An 18,648-nucleotide genomic window follows, 5' to 3' on the forward strand; every position below is an offset into this window, starting at 1 on the left:
TTCCTGACCCACTAGTAGCGATTCTACTTCACTCTCAGTTATTTCATCAGCTCTAGCATTAATCATGGTTATAAATGCACTATAATCCTCATTTAAACCTTGAGTCATAGCTTCTACAAATTTTTCACTTGAAAGAGGTGCACCTAGGGCAAAGAGAGCATTTGTTACCTTCTTGAGCTTAGACATGTACTCCGTTACAGAACCTTGTAGCTTGATGCCTTTGATCTGTGTTTTGAGTTGCTTCACCTTTGATTTCAGCCGTTTTGCAAAGTATTCCTCTAATTTGTACCAAATCTCACATGCAAATTCACAATTCGCTACCTGACTTGTGAAGCTCGGATCTATTGAAGCAAACAGCCACGACACCAAGAATTGATCGTCCTGCTCCCAATCGAGGAACTCCTGAGTCTCGATCTTTGTTTGGCGATCTCCGTCGGTCCTGAATCGCTTCGGTATCTTCATCGGATTGAGGTGTTCCTTGAGTCTGTTGGATTTGATGAACGCCAGCACTTTTCGTCTCCAAGGTATGAAATTATCTTCATCCAACTTGAATGAAACTGTGTTTATTGCTCGCGCACTTGAGATTGCGGAAGCTTGAGGCTCGCTCGGAGTAGCCATGGATCAGAACCTGAATGCTCTAATACCATGTGAGGTATCAGAACTCTTCAGAGAAGAGAATGAGAAACACCAGCAGAAAGAGAGAGAGAGAGAGAAAGAGAGAAAGATCTAGAAAACTCTTTTCATAGTGTGTGAATCAGAAAAAATGATTTTCATTCACTAATTGTTACATTGACTCTTAATCTTATTTAGTAGCTCTTATAGTAACTACTAACAACCACTAATTGTTCTCAATACTAGCTAACTAACTCTGCCAGCTCAACTTACTTGCTCAATTGCTATTTATCTCTAACAAAAATATATACATAATTGAGATTAATGGCTAAAATCATTGGAACATCTAAAAACTTTTGTAATTTTATAAAAGGTCACCATCAAAACGAAAAAAGTGTACATATAATGAATATATTAGATATGAATGATTGTTTAAAACAAGATGAGTGACATATAAAAGTCAATATATGTTTCAAAAGAAAGTGAAAGAATTAATTCATGGTCATGGAAAGATAAAAATGAATGTTACAAACTAGAAATTGGTTTCACGTTTCAACTATCTCAGACTTTATTTGTTACTAGTTTTATCCCCCGTACCAAGCACGGGAATTAAAATTATAATTTTAAATAAATATTATTCAATAAAAATATAAATTAAATTATTTTAAAATAATTGATTATATAGATATATATTATATAAATAATAATATTTAATATGTAATTTATTAAGAGTTAAATTAATTTTTAATTCTTTTTTAAAAATATAGTATAAAAAATAATAATTTTATTTTTTTTAGTTAATATATTATTTGTATTTTTTATTATGTAATTAATTTAATGAATAAGTTTTATTATTACTTTTTTACTAAAAAAAATCTGCTTATATTCTTCTTATATTTAAATTGAGGTCAATTAATTTAGTTTTTATTTTCATTTTAAATTTTACATTTCAATTGGTGAACTCTAAACTTAATATGATTAAGCTAACCACAATAAACATTAATGATAAAGCAACTTATTTTTATATGCAATTCATCATTTATATTCCATAAATATATTATGAATATTGGTGCACTCTAAAAAAATGTTAATTTAAATATTGAGGTCAATTAATCTATCAGTTATATTCATTTTACCTAAATAAATTAACAACTGTAAACACTAATCAGATAACGACTCTTTTATTTCTTTATATGCAATTCATAATCTATATATTCTATATATATCATGAATATTGGTACACTCTAAAAATAATGATTTAAAGATTGAGGTCAATTAACCTAATACTTATGTTCATTATAAACCCTATATCTCAATTGGTAAATCCTAAAATTTACATGAGTAAGTTAACTATCATAGTAATTTTTTTTTAAAACGTAATTCATCACCTATATTTTATAGATACTATGAGTAATGGTGAAGTATAAAGAAATATAAATTTAAACGTTAAGGTCAAATATGATAGTGGCTTAGTGTTATTTGAATTATTAAATCTACATATATCCTAATTGATTAGTGAATTATAAAAGATTGGTGAATTATAAAAGATGCTTATTTAAATGTTGAGGTCAAATATAATAGTAGTTTAGTGTTGTTTGAATTATTAAATCTACATATATCATAATTAATTAAATTATTTTTCTTAACCAATTATCTAATGTGAATATTAGATCCTTGAGTTGAATACTAAATTATCCAAACATAACTTTAAAGGATAAATTTATAATACAAATAATAAAACTTATAAATTTCAGGTTGAGCTTAAGGAAAAAATCACTTAAAAACAAACCTGATAATGGCGAACACAAGAAAAAAAATTAGTACGTATAATGTCTAACAAAATAAAGCATTAAAATAAAAAAAATCACTAACAAATATTTTTGTATTATTTAAGATATACATAAAAATTTAAAATTTGTTACTTTGAATTTAGATCCATGTAAATACATTTAAAAAAAAGTTAAGATCATATTTAAAATTTAAAATAAAAAATTATTTTATTTAAATTTGTCAAAATTTAATAATCAAAATGAATAATGTAAAAACATTTAAAATGCAAGATATAATAATATTTTTATTTTAAATACTAAATTTTAATTTAAAAATTTAATGTAATTTTAATTTTTTTTTAGGACTTGGTGTCAACAAAGTTAACCCAAAACGAAAAAAATCAGAATATGCATTGAAATCCAACCCACCCGAGACTTAAACTATCTTGAAACCCGTCCCACCCGTGATTCTGCATCTTAAGTTCTTAACTAAATTCTTTTGCTGGGAGAGATACAACAAACCTAGATCCAGGCAACACAGCTGCTGCCGACCAGCCATCCTCTTTTCGGAGCCATCTTATAAATGACTATATTATGTTCTATGTCATTAGATTTATGTTTTTATTGAGACTTATGTTATTGTTAATGGATGAAATTGTTATGTATGCTAGAATGTTGGATTGTTGATGGGATTGTTATAAATTTATGTTTTCCTTCTTGAGCTGCGTTGTGATCAATGTTCTGAAAATCAGACCAGATTGACTGGTCAAATCAGTCTGACCGTAAACCGATTGCTTAGGCAGTTTGGGTTATTAGTAGAAACCGGATACAAATTGCTGAACCGGTCGGGAACCAGCCGGCAAAATCGGATCGGGACCCGGTCGGTTTACAGGAAACGACGCCGTTTCCTTTGTTGAACGGAAAAAAGGGATTGCACGCGTTTGGCTCCCCCTTTCGAACTCCTTCCTTAGTCATCAGCAAAATGCCCTAGCCTCCACTAAAGAAAGCAAACCCTAGCCTCCACCAATATTGTCGCCGTCTGTCGGAGTGAGAGACTGCTGCTGCCGCATCCGTCGCACTCAAGAACTTCCGTCTTCGTGCTATCGGCGTTCGTTACTTCGCCCCCACCATCCTCTGTTCGCTCTCATCAGTCATCTGTTCGCTCTCCATCCCCTGTTCGCTCTCATTAGTCGCCTTTTCGCCGTCGTCCGTTGCGCTTAACCGCTCTCCGTCGTCGTCAATGCTCACTGCTAGTGCCTGTTCATCGTGTTTTTTTATTGTCTGTTCAGAAACCAAACCCTCTTCATGCTTGTTCCCCGATGGTTAGCAATCGTCGTTTTTTAATACTCACTGTTGGTGTTTTGTTTTTCATTGATTGATGATTATTGATTAAGTGATTTGTTGCTGTTTTGTTTTTTTACTTTGTGCTCGAGTTAATTGGATGCTCTGTCAGTGCTTACTGTTTGTTCTTGGTTGATTGGCTTTGCTCACTACTCTGGCTTGTTCTAGCCTATTCTTGATTAATTAACTCTGTTACTGGCTTATTGATTGATGCTAAATTGGTACTGATAAATTGTTACTGGCTTGTTCTTGGCTTTTTTGTCTGTTGTTAAATTTTGTTAAAGTTTCTTGATTTTGTGCCCATTACCTCATGGAGTCATTTTTTTTGTTAATCATTGTGGGGAGCTTGTTAATCATTGGCTTATTGATTGATGCTAAATTGGTACTGATAAACTGTTACCGGCTTGTTCTTGGATTTTTTTATTTGTTGTTAAATTTTGTTAAATTTTCTTGATTTTGTGCTCATTACCTCATTTAGGAATTTTTTTTTTGTTGTTAATCATTGTGCTGAGTTTGTTAAAATTGGATTAAAAACTTTGTTAATTTTTGTTAAAACATGTTAATTTTTGTGTTAACCTTGTGAAAACTATGTTAAATTGGTAAACTGATATTGGCTTGTTCTTTCTTTTTTTCTGATGTTAAATTTTATTAAGCTTTCTTGATGTTGTGCTCATTATCTCACTCAATGTTTTTTTGTTGTTGTTAATCATTGTGCTGATCTTATTAAAATCGGGTTTAAATTGATAATCTTTTAGAGTTTATTGTTAATCATTGTGCTGATCTTGATTTACTTGTGATGTATTTACTGTCATTTAGAGAGTGCTTATTTTTTGGTTTTTTTTGTTTCTTTTTCTTTCCTTTTATTTTCAGATACCAAAGAATATATAACAAATTACATATTTAGATTGATTTAGGTTCTCATACTTTGGAGATTGTAGTTAGATTTTTGGTAAGTTATCCTTGTTAAAGTTTCTGACATAATCCTTGAAGATAGGTGGTTTTTTGCCATTCATGATTTTTGAAAAACAAAAATAAATAATGGAAAAAAGGAATGTGCTGCGTTGTTGTTTTGGACTATTGCAGTGAGCTTGTTCTATTTTAATCATGCTTGCTTGGCCCAAGTAAACAAATAAATAAATATGAAAGGGCATGTGATGTCTTGTTTTTTTGTTTAAATCACATATATTTACTAATAACTTGGGGAGGGATAATTTAATAATGAGAACCAATGGGGACTTCAGTCAGAGGGGGAGGGAGAAGGAGAGAGTAACGGCAGCTCCATGATGCATTCATGTAGAAGTTTTGATGACACACCAACCTCGAAAGACAGTAACCACATGTTCAAAATCAGAGATAATCTTTTATGTATACTCAATATATGCTGTGATTGTCTGAATGATAATAAAGTAATTGTGTGTGATAATGGTGATGCTTGGACAAATGAAAAATTTGTGATGCATAAAAAATAGGTAATAAGAAAGGAAAGATTGGATGAATTGGGTTCTTTTGCTGAAAAAGATTTTGCCCGTCTGATGAATGAATCATTTCTTTTTATAGGTAAAATTTACATCAATAATGCATGTGATAGCGTAAATTTTTAGAACAGATTGGCCAAATTTTAAATACACTTGTCTGATGCTTTGAATTAGGTGTTGAAACTTCCATGGATGACCAGCACATGGTAAGATTTAGGAGAGAGGAACGGCAGCTCCATGATGCATTCATATAAAAATCTCTTTGCCCAACCATAATAATAACATTTTCAACCGTCAACAGGATGAATTTGTTGGATGAATTCATGAAAAATAAGACCGGTAAAATATGGGCGTTGAAAAGAAGAATGCATACATTTAACATAAACCGAAATTATGACACGTGGATTGCTAAAACCTGATTTTAGGATATTAACTTAGGATTTCACTTGGACATTATTAATTTTCTTCTAATGGAGCTAAAGTTCAGGACCACCAAGTTATTAATAGCTTGATGTAGTGACAACTTGAATCAACTCTTGGTTTCATTGACCCGTAACTTGTAAGTCGTCAACGAAGAACTTGAAAAAAAGGGCATTGTGAGAGTCATAATCTTAAGTAATTCATGAAAGAATTTAGCAAACTGCTCTACTAATATTTTTATTGATTTTAATCTAAAAATTAATAATATTAGAATGGAACTCACGTACTCAAAAAACTCAAATAAATGATAGCGGCGATTGATAAGTATTATAAAATAATTTTAAATACATAATTATAAATATGTAGAGAAAATTATTTTGTGAAATAATGAAAGTTTAATCACATAAAAATATACATTGTAAATTTATAAAAATTTTAAGACTCGTAGTTATTTATATAATGTCAAATATTATCTTTATTAAAAATGCTATATATACAAAAAAATTAGCCATTATATAATTACATATAAATATTTGTATAATTTTATTTTCAATGTGTATTTTATATTTTAATATGTATTTTATATAAATAATGATTGGTTAGTTTGTGTGCACACATATAGTATTGTTGTATCTTTATTAATTCTATTTCAAAAATTAAAGCTTCATATATCTATATATATTATCAACTATTTTGATAAGTACAAATAGATTCAAGAAAAAATTAAAATATAAATATTAAAATAAAATAAAATAATATTGGTTGATTACTTTATTCTGTTTAAAAGTTAGTTTTTTAAGTTAACAATTACTACTTCTAATATTTTTTTAAATGTGAATTATTATTTTTTAAGCATTTTTGCTAGAAATTTTATATAACATTTTTTCATTCTCTTATTTTATGTATCTTATAACATGCAATATTTTACATTGTTGATTTTATAACCTATCTTTTTTACCACTATTTCCTTGAGAGATTCTAATATTTTATAACATTTATCATCATTATTATAACTTTAAATATTGCTTCTAGTGTCTATATGCATGTAAATTGTATGTTTTAAAAAATATGAATAGTTAAGATGATATTAATATTATTGTTAAGAAGAGATTCTAATAGTATAGATCATCTTGATAATTATTGTGAAAACTATTACAAGAAATAACATTAAGATTGAAAGGAAGATATATAATTATATATGCTTGGTTTCATAATAGAATGACATCTACCATAATAAATTTATATGGCAAAATTATAAATAATTTATGTGTTATTACTTGAATATAGAATGGCTTTGGTATCAATTTTTATAAAATATAGATAGATAGATAGATAGATTCAATGTTTTTATTCCCTTTTTTAATATATCTAGTATCCTAGTAAACTTTTATTTAAATTAAAGTATTATGAAAATAATGTAAAATGAAAATATTAAAAATAATTAATAAAAACTTGAAAATGATATGAGTTAAATTTTCGTGCACTTACAGTATAAAATAATTTTATATAGATATCGAATTATGTACTGCCACAGCACCTAAAAATAAACTAATTTTTAAACGCTCACGACGTAAAAGATCATGAATTTGATTGAATATCTAAGGTCATATGAACATTTTAATCGATTTTCGTGAAATATAGTAACTTCTCTTAATTTTTGCATGCCGAAATTCTGTTCATGTATAGAAAGCTTAAATAAAACTCTTGCATGGTGACAATTGTCACATTGATCTTGGAAAAATGTGTAATCTCTAGCGGTAGTGTTGTTGGAGCCTAAAAAGACTAATAAGGTAAAAAAAAATCATAAATGCATCCATATATCATAGATTCATAGAAATATAATCACAGTTGTCCTAATTTTTACCAATGAGTCTATGACATATATTTCACTGTTTTCCTGATTCTGATGTTGTGATAATAGAGTGTGAATTAGAAGTTGTATGAGGAATAGGAGGTAAGCAAATCTCAACACACTAATAATAGTCAAGTCTTGTTAAAGAATGAGAAGGTTAATCACTAGGAAGTTCTGTGATTGGTGTGTGTGTGATGAATGTATTTTAATTCTTTATAATTTTATTTTTCATGATAGTAGAATTTTATTCAAGAATAAGAAATGATTTTATTCATAGCGATAACTTCATTCTACCTATGATTTCCGTGGCCTATAAGTCATAGGTCATCTCCAAAAGAAAGACTTTGAACTTGTAGAAAATGGCATTAATGACTACTAAGTCTCTTAATTATTGATCGCTGAAGAAAGCTTAAAGCCTTGTTCCACTTTCCCTGAGGCTTTAAGTTGTGGAACAAGTGAAAAATTCATACTCTGATCATTATTTCATCACACACTATAGCTTCCATGCCTATATCATCCACTTGCATTATTTTGATATTCGTATCATTTGTGTTTTTAGTTGGCATCGCCACTACTGCTGGAACTCACAAATTGTCAGCCTTAGATGAAGAAGCCAATGCTATGCTTTCAATTAGTAAAGAGTTGTGGAGTAACCAACATAATAATGTCTCAAACCGTTGCAACTGGCCCGGAGTCAACTGCAACAAAGCTGGAAGTATAACATTGCTTTCACCTCCAACTCCAAGTAATTTCACCTTCGAGTTCAGGACACAACTCTGCTTTTTGAAACTAAACTTTTCAGTGTTTCAAAATCTAGTCCATCTAGATCTCAGTGAAATGGGGTTATGTGAGTTCCCTAAACTAAGTGGTCTCAAGAAGCTACAACATCTCAACCTATCATACAACACTTTTGAAGGTGAGCTTCCTTTTACATTATTGGAAAATCTAACTCAACTTGTGGTGTTGGACATTTCTAACAATTATATTAATGGTACAATTCCACAAGAACTAAGCAAGCTGGAGAGACTTGTCATGTTGGACTTGAGTGCCAACAGCTTCGATGGAAGCATTCCATTGATCTTGGGTCAAATGAGCAGTCTCACACACATGAACCTTTCCAATAATCTCCTGTATGGGGATCTTCCTTTCACACTGGCAAATCTAACTCAACTTCTTGTGTTGGACCTTTCCCAAAACAAACTTAGTGGCTTCATTCCTCATGAAATAGGGAAATTAACAAATTTATTAACCATAGACCTGAGTTCAAATTCCCTGTCTGCTCCAATTCCTGAGCAAATTGGGTACTTGAACCGTTTGACAAGTCTCCACCTTCATTCAAATTTGCTTAGTGGCTCTATACCTTCAAATATAGGACTTTTGACCCGTTTGGAAGTACTCACCATTGGATCCAACATGATAGACGGTTGTATCCCCAAAGAAATAGAGCATTTGTTGCATTTAAAAGTTTAGATCTCTCTTATAATGCTATTTCTGGTGTTATCCCATCTTCTATCTTTATTCACTCTAGTTATGTGGACCTCAGCAATAACAATTTAAGTGGAACCATTCTTTCCCAAATTGGAAACCTTTCGTATTTAGACCTAAGTTTCAATAACCTTAGTATCAAAAACAGAAAGGAACTTGAGTCTGTTATTCCATTCTGTTATCTGTATTGCAATCCCTTTCTTGACAATGAATATTATGACTGCGATGATCATTTAGACAACCATCATAATAAGCATTTTGGCCGATCACTGGTTTTGGTCATAATTGTGGTCTGCATTACCATTTCATTGGGTTCTATTGGGATTGGAATGTGCATTTTCCGTGCCAGGCATCATGGCAAGCTTGAAAATAAGGCCACAAAAAATGGAGACTTGTTCTCAATTTGGAACTATGATGGCAAAATCGCATTTGAGGATATCATTGAAGCAACAGAGGACTTTGATATCAGATATTGCATTGGAACCGGCGCTTATGGTAGCGTCTATAAAGCGCAACTTCCAAGTGGCAAAACTGTTGCATTGAAGAAGCTTCACAAAACAGAATCAGAAAATGCATCATTTTACAAGAGCTTCTGCAATGAAGTTGAGGTCTTGACAGAGATTCGCCACCGCAACATCATTAGGCTTTATGGCTATTGTTTGCATAACCGATGCATGTTTTTGGTGTACGAATACTTGGAAAGAGGAAGCTTGTACTATAACTTGGCCGATGAGATCGAAGCGCAAGAGCTGAAGTGGAGCAAGAGGGTGAACATCATCAAAGGGACAGCTTATGCTCTTGCTCACATGCATCATCACTGTCCTTCTCCTATTGTTCATAGAGATGTCAGCAGCAACAATGTTCTGCTGAATTCAGAGTTAGAAGCTTGTGTCTCAGATTTCGGCACAGCGAGACTTCTTGATCCTGATTCATCTAACCAAACTCTTCTAGTTGGCACTTATGGATATGTTGCTCCAGGTAATTTCTAATTCTAATTATCCAAATAAATCACTGTCTTCATCATCATTTATATAACTCTCTATGGTTGTTTTTGTTGTAGAATTGGCATACACCATGAGTGTGACTACAAAATGTGATGTTTATAGTTTCGGAGTGGTGGCATTAGAAACAATGATGGGTCATCACCCAGGAGAATTCATGTCCGCTATGTCAAAGCCATCTACTCAACAATTATTGGTGAAAGATGTGTTGGATCCGCGGATTCCACTTCCGAATTCTCGAAAAGATATGCAACATGTTGTGCATGTTATAAAGCTAGCATTGGCATGCCTCTCCCCTGACCCAAAATCCAGACCATCAATGCAGGATGTGGCTAATGAGCTTTCAGCTTCCACGGCTTCAATGAATTTTTCTTTTTACGATGTCTCAATCTACCAATTGATGCAATAGCATGTACATGTCATATGATTGTATTTTAGTAGCATATGTTTTAAGATTGAAAATTTTAAGTTTTAGTGGGTCACAAAATAATGCAACATTGCAAAATTTAAGCCTATAACTATGCCATCCCTCATTGTTCTTATTACAAAGAAAGTAAAAACTATGAATTTAATTTGATATGTTGCAGTTTAAAGTATATACGTGTCAATAAACATATAGATTCCTTTAATCTGCAAGTTGAAGGGTATGGTTTAAATGTAAATTTATTTAAATTGATCAAATTGTCTGATTTATGTTATTTTCAAAGGTAAGCAATTTTCTTTTTACTTCTTTTACTCTCAAATCTTATCTTACTTTTTATTTAACTAACTGATCAATCTCCCTAAATAAGTCATATAATTTAATAAGCGAGAGGGTCTTAACATTTCTCACAACTTTGATTTCCTCAGTTTTACAAAACAAAAGTATTTTTCCATTTTGAAAACAATGGGTAACTATATCGTTCGCTAAGTTTGATTTGGTGTATATGTGATTAGACAATGCCCGACTTACACGTTCATTCTATGTTACTATGTTGATTCAACATTTGATTTCCGTGATCTATAAGTCATAAGTCATCTCCAAAAGAGAGACTTGGAATTCACAGAAAATGACATTACTTATTTAATCATTCTCATAAGTGATTGCTGAAGGAACCTAGCAACTTCTCTACCATATAATGAAGTGGCACACACGTCATTGACTTTCGTCTTTTCGCCAAATATATAGAACAGGACACATTGCATCAAAATTAAATTCTTATAAATATATGTGCGACAACAATTGAGTGTACAGCATACAGCACAACTCAGTGAAAATTAGATACACACATGGAAGACTCAGGTTGCAATTTACTAACACTAATGAGGCATATCTTTGTTGCCACTTTGTTTCTATTAGTCCTCCTAACTGTTATGAGTGCCAACACCATGGTGGCAGCATGGAATTCCTCGTCCTTGAACGAGGAACAAAAGGCCTTGCTCCATATCGGGTGGACGGAAGGTCGCAACATCTCAAAACATTGTAACTGGACTGGTATTGTGTGCAATGAAGCTGCAAGTGTCATAGAGATTTCAACAAGGCGTTATTTTGTTATCCCTCCATCTGAATTGAGGAACTTCAATTTTACTGCATTCCCCAATTTGATCCGTCTAGAACTGAGTGGCATGAGACTCAAGGGAATTATTCCTACTGAAATAAGCACTCTTACAAAGCTTATGTACCTTGATCTTTCCTATAACTATCTTGAAAGTGGGTTACCTACCTCAATCTCAAATCTCACTCAACTTATAACACTTAATGTTTCTAACAACTTTCTCAGTGGTGTTATTCCATCTACTTTTGGGCACCTCAAGTATTTGGTTGAACTCTCCCTAGACTCGAACCAACTTCAACATCCCATTCCTAAAGACTTAGGGAACTTGAAGCATTTGTCTCTTTCAAATAACTCATTCAATTGTTCAATCCCTCCCTCTATGGGGCAATTGGATAAATTGAAATTTCTCTCCCTTGGTTCGAACCATATCGAAGGTCCCATCCCCATAGAACTAGAGCACTTGGTCAATCTGGAAGTTTTAGACCTTTCTCACAACAAGATTTCTGGTGTTATACCATCTTGGATTGGACAACTCTCTAGACTTTCAATACTAGATGTTTCCAACAATAGACTTGAGGGACCAATTCCATTTGGTATTCTAAATCATTGCAATTATGTGCAACTAAGTAATAATTCTATAAGTGGATCCCTTCCTTCTCAAATTGGCAATCTTTCTTATCTTGACCTTAGTTACAATAACCTCTCTGGAAACATACCTGTGGGAATCTATTCTGTATCCTACCTCAACATCTCTTACAATTCCTTTGATTCGGATCACCAACTTTGTGATTTTCTGAAAGACTCATTGATTGGTAATAATCCCCCTTGCTATTCTGCAACCCATGATCACTCAAGTCCTATTCTTGCAGTAATCATAGTGTCCATCTTATATGGCATATGCATTTCAAAAGTATTTGTATGCCTAGATTTCTGGTGTCCATTCCAAAATGAGTCCAAAGATGATAATCAAAGGAACAATGGAGATTTCGTTTCAATTTGGAACTATGATGGTAAAATTGCATTTAAAGACATAATTAAAGCCACAGAAGACTTTGATATAAGGTATTGCATTGGAACAGGTGCTTATGGAAGTGTCTACAAAGCACAGCTTCCTAGTGGCAGAAATGTTGCACTAAAGAAGCTTCACAATACAGAGTCTGAAAATCCATCATTTTACAAGAGTTTTAGCAATGAGGTCAAGGTCTTGACAGAAATCCGCCACCGCAACATCATTAGGCTTTATGGTTTCTGTTTGCACAACGGCTGTATATTTTTGGTGTATGAGTATATGGAAAAGGGAAGTTTGTTCTATAACCTAGCCATTAATGAAGAAGCTCAAGTGCTGAACTGGAGTAAGAGAGTAAACATTATCAAAGGGACTGCATTTGCTCTCACTCATATGCACCATCATTGCACTTCACCCATTGTCCATCGAGATGTAACTAGTACCAATGTTTTGTTGACTTTAAATTTAGAGGCTTGTCTATCAGATTTTGGTACAGCTAAACTACTTTCTTCTGATTCATCTAATCAAACTCTATTAGCTGGCACTCCTGGATACATTGCTCCAGGTAAAAGTGTAGTTTTATTCCCTTATTTATTATTGAAATATCATTAGTAACCTATTTAATGTTTGGACATATTGTAGAGATGGCTTATAACATCAACGTGACAACAAAATGTGATGTTTATGATTTTGGTGTGGTGACTTTGGAAACAATAATGGGCGAACACCCTAAGGAACTAATTTCCAATGTGTCAAAACCATCTGCTCCAAAGATCATGCTCAAAGATATACTGGATTCACGTATTCGATTGCCTTTTCTTCGAAAAGAAATGCAGGATATTGTACTTGTTGTAACATTAGCACTAGCATGCTTGCATCCCAACCCAACATCAAGACCTTCAATGCAGGACATAGCTAATAAGCTTTTGTTTTCAAACTCAGCCATTGCTTTGGCATTTTGATGGCATTTCAATCCACCAACTTGTGAATCAAGAAATATATGCAATAGGTAAAACTTAGGAGAGCTTTTTCTTCCCTTTTTTTCCCCTAACTTCATTTATGAAAGTCATCTTCTGTTTTGTATTCAACTCAATGTCTTCCAGTTCAAATATTTTTATGTATTTTTGGCCTTGTATTATATTTTTATCACTTGTAGCATTGCCTTTCAAATTATGCAGTTTGCTCACTCAAATGACTAAATCTAAAGGTAACCAATATCATGTAGTGCTTTCAAATAGAAAGTTTATGGATCATCCACCTACCTGACTTCAACATTAGACATTTTTCTTGGTCTAATATATAGAACATGCAAAAAACTTGAAACTTCGGAAAAACTTCATTAACAATTCATAGGATGAGTTAGACTTAACCATTTTGTTTTAAATTTAACAAGTGTATAAAACACCTATGCTGAAGAAACAATGACAGTTTCATACCTTCTGCAATAAGATTGTAAAAAGAGTATATCTTAGTTACTAATAATCAACAAACAACTGAGAAGTTCAACATTTCAAGAATTGTGTTTGGAATAGCATCATACCCTCCAATGCTTTTCTAACATCTAAAAAGATCAGAACATTTACATCTCGCCTCATACCTGGGAATCAATACAGAAAACTATGTAAGAAATCAAGGACGAAAAAAGCTAAGTAAATCAAACTTAACTAGAAATAGTTGCATACAAGGGAATAACTAAAACTAAAGAGGATGGTAGATGTAGTTATTCAATAGAAAAGATATCCTCAAGAAATGAGTAAAATGGTCCAAGCAAGTGCTTCAAAAGCAATTTACACGTTTCAACATTCAACTAAAACAGAATAGTTTACCGTTATTGTATGGCCTTGGTTAGCTCGAATAAGTAGCTCCCCATTTTCTTCTATAAGGCTGAAGCGCTGCTTATTATCGTTTTGAACAGCCTGAAATGAGATCATTTAGAATAAAAGGTCTGCAGTTAATACTTAATACATATGAAAATGGAAGACATCAAAATCTTTACTTCAGTGACTAAACAAAAGCAAATAAATAGCACATAAATACAGTTTACGGATAAAAGAGGTTATGGATACAATAACAATTCATAAATAGTGTTAGTTGCAAAGGGATGGATCAAGAAATTCTCAAAACCATATTGTGACTGCTTTTACAAGATCAAACTAGTATCACTCTGCAACAAAAGATATAGAAAAGGAAACTCTATAAAGCTGATACAGGATAACAGAAATAGAAGGCTAAATCCAATTACAAGTTGAAAATGTCAACAGACCCAATACAATACCATGTATCTATCTTTTACACTAAACAACAATAGAAGTGGTACCTAAGTTACAATAGAAATGGCAATGATAACACATAACAAACAAGGAAACAAAAAATATACGAATAAACTGACCTCCCTAACATCATCAATATTGTGGGATCTTAACGGAATATTAGCAAATGTCTTCATATTCAACTTTAGCAAATCATTAACTTTGACATAACCATCACTTCGCATATCTAAGTTCAATTCAGATGCCATATGACGCAAAATCCTCGTCCTGCAGGTATTATCAGAGAAACATAAAAAAATCACTGACTTTGTCCTTGAAAGAAAAAGGGTGATAAATAATATTAGCACATTACAAAAACCATGCATACTATTTTCCTATAAGCAGTTGTTTACACAAGATACTTTACACTTTATAAAATAGTTCATTCTATTAGTAAGATTAAATTTTCTAAGAAACCTGTTTTGATTGACTAAAATTACAAGAAATCAAGAACTATCCCACAAAAACAAAAATTGAGAGAAAATAATGAGCACAGAGCGAAGTAGTGCTTACAGGAGCCTACCAAGAGCGTCAATTTTATCCTTCCCGAAGCTGCCACCACTGTCACAGCCTCTTGTTCTTTCCCTGTCGTTCCTCATATCAAAAGAAGCAATAGCCTTAAGTCCCTTCTTTTTGTCCTTCCGTGACTTATCTTGTTTCTTCAGCTTCAGACATTCATATTTGTAGTGTCCAGCTTCTCTGCAGTTGTGGCAAATGACTTTGCTTAGGTCCTTCTTCGATTCCTTTGATTCTCCTTTTTTCATGAAGAACATCTCATACTCTTTGTTCAGCATATCAATTCTCATTTCCTTTACTCGTGGGGTGCCCTCATGTGTAACTTGAAGTTTATCCCAGATTTCCTTTGCCGTTTTGGATATTGAAATCTTCCGGTATTCTTCGAAACTAATCGCACAGTTTAGCAAGTTGACTGCCTTAGCATTGAGTTCCACTTTTTTCTTATCATCTTCACTCCATTCTGCTTCGGTTTTGGGAGTGACAACACCATCAACACCAATTTTGGTGGGAATTTGAGGACCATTCATGATTATCTTCCAGAGGTTGTAATCTATTGATTGAACAAATATCTTCATTCTTTCTTTCCAGTAGTTGTAATATTTTCCATTGAAAAATGGAGGTCTGTTGATGGATTGTCCTTCGATCAATGTGTAAGCCACTGAGTTGGAACCAATGTTGTTCGCCATTAGAATCTTTCTTCCAAACTTGATCTCTTTGACTTCCTTTTAATTTTGCTTTCAGCCTTGAGTTCTGTTGAAATACTTTGAGTAAAAAATAGTAAAGACGGAGGTTTTTGTTTGACTTCCTCTCCAAAATCACAGAGGACTAGAGAAGAAAGAAGGTATAAGCAATGACCGAAGCAAACATGCAACCATACCTTCAATATTCTCTTTCAACCTTTTTCATCTTGTTTCTTGAATCTGAACGGTACATTCTTACTTTGGCTCCAAGTTTTTTTTGTGACCGTTGATTCACATCAGAGTACCTTTTATGTTTACTTTCTTCATCTTCCAAATCGGTACTTGTAACCCAGATGATTTCTTCAACACTTCTTTGATGAATCACAAATGTGGAAATGCTTTTTGTGATTTGCCTTTCTGATTTGATTTTACCTTTTGCCCTAGCCTCTTTAACCTTTTCTTCGTTGCTTGAAAATAGAAACCTCCTTTTTGTTGTTCAATTTGCCCTAACTTCAGAATTTCCTTTTCCTTTCTTCTTATTTCAGAGAGTTTACGTGATGTGAAAGAAAAGAAAAGAGAGAGAAGAGAGAGTTTTGGTTCGATAGTGTGTGACTTGATGTGGTTCAAATGAAATGAAATTGAGTTATCTAGTTACTTAGTTAGCAACTAAGTGAAAGAATGAATTTGGATATGAACCACTATTTCGGGCTTGTGTTTGGATGTGGGCCAATTGCTTTCTTTCCCTACATTTTGCTAAATGCTTGTTTTTGTATCTGATAAGACACTTTTGTGATGGAGCAAATAACTCTTTGCGCCATGATTGTGTGTGTGGCCTTTTTTTCATGTTTCTTAGACCAGTATAATTTAATTAATTTCCTTCACACTAAACAAAATTAATCACACAAACAATTGGATAATAATCCAATAATATTTAGTCATCATCTTAACAATGTTTTAGTTCTTCAAACTCAACAAACTTAAATGATAATTTCTTGAGATTCAAGACAGTTATAATCTCCATCAAGAAAGAGATTGCAATCTAAACTTTAGTGTGTTTCGCCCATTGGGTATTTTGCCATTGAGATATTGTACCTAAGGTCTAGAAACAAAAGTGTTGCCAATTTGGGAAGGAATCCTTCCATATAAATTGTTGTGGTTAAGGTTCACAAAACTAGAGTGCACAAGAAAACTCTTTGCGCCATGATTGTGTGTGTGACCTTTTTTTTATGTTTCTTAGACCAGTATAATTTAATTAATTTCCTTCACACTAAACAAAACTAATCACACAAACAATTGGATAATAATCCAATAATATTTAGTCATCATCTTAACAATGTTTTAGTTCTTCAAACTCAACAAACTTAAATGATAATTTCTTGAGATTCAAGACAGTTATAATCTCCATCAAGAAAGAGATTGCAATCTAAACTTTAGTGTGTTTCGCCCATTGGGTATTTTGCCATTGAGATATTGTACCTAAGGTCTAGAAACAAAAGTGTTGCCAATTTGGGAAGGAATCCTTCCATATAAATTGTTGTGGTTAAGGTTCACAAAACTAGAGTGCACAAGGAAACTCTTTGCGCCATGATTGTGTGTGTGGCCTTTTTTTCATGTTTCTTAGACCAGTATAATTTAATTAATTTCCTTCACACTAAACAAAACTAATCACACAAACAATTGGATAATAATCCAATAATATTTAGTCATCATCTTAACAATGTTTTAGTTCTTCAAACTCAACAAACTTAAATGATAATTTCTTGAGATTCAAGACAGTTATAATCTCCATCAAGAAAGAGATTGCAATCTAAACTTTAGTGTGTTTCGCCCATTGGGTATTTTGCCATTGAGATATTGTACCTAAGGTCTAGAAACAAAAGTGTTGCCAATTTGGGAAGGAATCCTTCCATATAAATTGTTGTGGTTAAGGTTCACAAAACTAGAGTGCACAAGGAAACTCTTTGCGCCATGATTGTGTGTGTGGCCTTTTTTTCATGTTTCTTAGACCAGTATAATTTAATTAATTTCCTTCACACTAAACAAAACTAATCACACAAACAATTGGATAATAATCCAATAATATTTAGTCATCATCTTAACAATGTTTTAGTTCTTCAAACTCAACAAACTTAAATGATAATTTCTTGAGATTCAAGACAGTTATAATCTCCATCAAGAAAGAGATTGCAATCTAAACTTTAGTGTGTTTCGCCCATTGGGTATTTTGCCATTGAGATATTGTACCTAAGGTCTAGAAACAAAAGTGTTGCCAATTTGGGAAGGAATCCTTCCATATAAATTGTTGTGGTTAAGGTTCACAAAACTAGAGTGCACAAGGAAACTCTTTGCGCCATGATTGTGTGTGTGGCCTTTTTTTCATGTTTCTTAGACCAGTATAATTTAATTAATTTCCTTCACACTAAACAAAACTAATCACACAAACAATTGGATAATAATCCAATAATATTTAGTCATCATCTTAACAATGTTTTAGTTCTTCAAACTCAACAAACTTAAATGATAATTTCTTGAGATTCAAGACAGTTATAATCTCCATCAAGAAAGAGATTGCAATCTAAACTTTAGTGTGTTTCGCCCATTGGGTATTTTGCCATTGAGATATTGTACCTAAGGTCTAGAAACAAAA

General features: G+C 32.5%; 2 protein-coding genes across 4 annotated transcripts; one reads left to right on the forward strand and one right to left on the reverse strand.

Annotated features, from left to right (window-relative positions):
• Window positions 1–3,324: 3,324 nt before the first annotated feature.
• Window positions 3,325–10,679, forward strand: LOC112752874 (uncharacterized). 2 transcript variants are annotated; one of them, XM_072220999.1, is made up of 5 exons: window positions 3,325–3,703; window positions 5,372–5,403; window positions 8,029–8,770; window positions 8,842–9,932; window positions 10,015–10,679. In XM_072220999.1, the coding sequence occupies exons 3-5, from the start codon at window positions 8,091–8,093 to the stop codon at window positions 10,362–10,364; spliced, it is 2,121 nt and encodes a 706-aa protein (XP_072077100.1). In that variant the 5' UTR covers window positions 3,325–3,703; window positions 5,372–5,403; window positions 8,029–8,090; the 3' UTR covers window positions 10,365–10,679. The 2 variants fall into 2 exon arrangements, with proteins under 2 accessions (XP_072077100.1, XP_072077098.1); XM_072220997.1 differs by lacking the exon at window positions 5,372–5,403 and having other exon boundaries at window positions 3,366–3,703.
• Window positions 10,680–13,813: 3,134 nt separating this feature from the next.
• On the reverse strand, window positions 13,814–16,756 carry LOC112752900 (uncharacterized). 2 transcript variants are annotated; one of them, XM_025801579.2, is made up of 5 exons: window positions 16,199–16,756; window positions 15,319–16,082; window positions 14,886–15,033; window positions 14,323–14,412; window positions 13,814–14,093 (listed from the first exon to the last, which is right to left on the reverse strand). In XM_025801579.2, exons 2-5 carry the CDS (start codon window positions 16,005–16,007, stop codon window positions 14,088–14,090), a joined length of 933 nt encoding a protein of 310 aa, XP_025657364.1. In that variant the 5' UTR covers window positions 16,008–16,082; window positions 16,199–16,756; the 3' UTR covers window positions 13,814–14,087. The 2 variants fall into 2 exon arrangements, with proteins under 2 accessions (XP_025657364.1, XP_025657363.1); XM_025801578.2 differs by having other exon boundaries at window positions 15,319–16,071; window positions 16,199–16,729.
• Window positions 16,757–18,648: the final 1,892 nt, after the last annotated feature.

This window comes from Arachis hypogaea, chromosome 2 (genome assembly GCF_003086295.3).
Source record: "Arachis hypogaea cultivar Tifrunner chromosome 2, arahy.Tifrunner.gnm2.J5K5, whole genome shotgun sequence".
In the NCBI taxonomy this organism is placed as follows: Eukaryota; Viridiplantae; Streptophyta; class Magnoliopsida; order Fabales; family Fabaceae; genus Arachis; species Arachis hypogaea.

Coding starts and splice junctions, on each gene's coding strand:
- LOC112752874 (XM_072220997.1), top strand. CDS start 3,622: ATGCTCACTGCTAGTGCCTGTTCATCGTGTTTTTTTATTGTCTGTTCA. Junction 3,704..8,028: donor TTCATGCTTGTTCCCCGATG/GTTAGCAATCGT, acceptor TTGTGTTTTTAG/TTGGCATCGCCACTACTGCT. Junction 8,771..8,841: donor CCAATTCCTGAGCAAATTGG/GTACTTGAACCG, acceptor CTTCAAATATAG/GACTTTTGACCCGTTTGGAA.
- LOC112752900 (XM_025801579.2), bottom strand. CDS start 16,007: ATGGCGAACAACATTGGTTCCAACTCAGTGGCTTACACATTGATCGAA. Junction 15,034..15,318: donor GACGCTCTTGGTAGGCTCCT/GTAAGCACTACT, acceptor TAATACCTGCAG/GACGAGGATTTTGCGTCATA. Junction 14,413..14,885: donor ATATTGATGATGTTAGGGAG/GTCAGTTTATTC, acceptor ATCTCATTTCAG/GCTGTTCAAAACGATAATAA.